This window comes from Galeopterus variegatus, unplaced genomic scaffold (genome assembly GCF_000696425.1).
Source record: "Galeopterus variegatus unplaced genomic scaffold, G_variegatus-3.0.2 Scaffold9864, whole genome shotgun sequence".
NCBI classification, from domain to species: domain Eukaryota; kingdom Metazoa; phylum Chordata; class Mammalia; order Dermoptera; family Cynocephalidae; genus Galeopterus; species Galeopterus variegatus.
This window is the reverse complement of record NW_007735975.1, coordinates 43,966-45,676: the sequence shown is the minus strand read 5'-3', so window position 1 is coordinate 45,676 and position 1,711 is coordinate 43,966. Positions and strand designations below refer to the sequence as shown.

Here is a 1,711-nt window from a genome sequence, read left to right as displayed (position 1 = left end):
TCCTAACAAAGAGTGAGTTTTTACAAAGCTAGCAGGGGTTATGGCCAAGCCTTGTCTGCCAACCATGGGGGAGTTTCAGGAAATGCAGAAGAGATGATGTGACCGTTTGGTGGGTGCCACGTGGTAACCTTCAGGGAACAGAGGGGCATTCAGCAGGTGACCCCAGTGTATTACTAGGTTACCGTTATGGGCAAATTTGTAGGTGACAAAACTCCAGCTGATGCTGGGGGTGGGGAGGGGGACCCTGAGGGACTTTGTGGGTTTGTGCTTCTGGTTTCCTGGCCACCCTGTGTCACTTGTCAGGAGGCCCAGGCATGTGGCAATGATGTCAGCCACTGACTATGTTAAGGTACATAAATGACTCCTCTATTTGGGAGAGATCTTCTAATAGGGAGGAGTCCATTTTAGACCACTCAGTAAAGTCTCCATGGCAGAAGTGGCTGATGAGATCATCTGGATATAGTCAGGCCCTGACTCTCCCTGCTGTGCTCCTCCTCTGCTCACTTTTGATGGTGGCCTCTGGGTACTGGGACAGAGTCTCTGGGACACCAGCCTCACTGGGGTTCTCAGCACAGCCCGTTTGGGCTGTGGCCCTGGCTCTGTTCCATTTTGTTGCCCAGGCCCAAGTGAGACATTTGCCTCTGTCCCAGAGGACAGCTCCCCACCTGTGGCTTCATCCGAGGTGTTCTTGTGGACCGTGGCCAGCAAGCTCACCCTTTCCAGAAGTAGGCCCTGCTGCTTGAGAAACACAGGCCCTGCTGCTGTCTGACCTGGGGCCTAGCATGGTGGGAGTCTCAGCCAGTCAGTGACAGGCCTTGTTCTATTTACTTCTGTAACAATCTAGAAGTATCCACCCGTGGGGACATAGTTCTTTAAACTGAGGAAATGTTGCAATAAAAGAATGTTATAAGAAAGACACTGGATCTTTTATTTTTTCCTTTCATTTTTTTTTTCTTTAAAAAACAAAATGAAACAAAAAAAAGCCTGAAGCAAAAACTCTTGAGGAGTAGTTACAGATATTATGGGGGTGGGGGTGGGGGGCACTAAACAAAAGAGAAAAGCACCAGTGAAATGTCTTTCCCATTTTCTTCTCTCCATGGGATGCAGACAACCAACAAAGCCCGAGTCACTTTTATGTCCTTTTCCCTTGGAAAAAGGAGGAACAGAAGATTTAAGGATTTTGAAAGGATTTTTTTGTGAGTGTGTGTAAAAGTCAATGCTATAAATCTAAAACGAGGTCTGTTTTTTTTTAAAAAGTTCTAAAACAACAGGAAGGACACATGGAAAGAACCCCTGCGTGGAGACCTGGTTAATTACGACTGAGGCTCTTTCCGAGGAGCAAACGCAGAGGGCTCCTTCCGGGCAGCACCCGCTCCCGCTGCCTCCACCGCCTGCTGCCCTTCCAGCCCCTGCAACTCCCCTGCCGCACCCTTCCTCTCTCCTTTTAAAAAATAAAACCCCACTCTGGTGACTCTAATCCTCCGGTGGTCCCTGCTGGGGGGGCGCAGCAGCTACTTGGTGTCGAGCTTGGCCATCTCCTGCACGTAGATGCCGATGCTCTCGCTGTCAAAGAGCAGGAAGTACACGTTCTTCAGCGAGGATGCACTCGAGTCGTCGAAGTGGGACGAGATTGCTTTGAGGGTCACCTGGGCTGCCGTCTGTTTGGGAAAGCAGTTTCTGTGCCAAAGCAAGAGAAGAGCCAACATCATTT

General features: G+C 49.7%; 2 protein-coding genes across 3 annotated transcripts in view; one reads left to right on the top strand and one right to left on the bottom strand.

Moving 5' to 3' along the window:
• The window catches only part of AIFM2 (apoptosis-inducing factor, mitochondrion-associated, 2), a 12,771-nt gene extending 12,002 nt beyond the window's left edge, over positions 1–769 (top strand). The window contains exon 9 of the mRNA XM_008593913.1: positions 621–769. Within this exon, the coding sequence (XP_008592135.1) occupies positions 621–769 (149 nt within the window). The remainder of the gene's footprint in view (positions 1–620) is intronic.
• Positions 770–925: 156 nt separating this feature from the next.
• Positions 926–1,711, bottom strand: part of LOC103609614 (core histone macro-H2A.2) — a 34,695-nt gene continuing 33,909 nt past the window's right edge. The window contains exon 9 of one of the 2 annotated variants that reach the window (XR_552150.1): positions 926–1,458. The gene's annotated coding sequence lies outside the window, so the exon portion shown is untranslated. Of the gene's footprint in view, positions 1,468–1,711 lie in introns of both variants that reach the window. The other variant, XM_008593912.1, reaches the window with a different exon arrangement.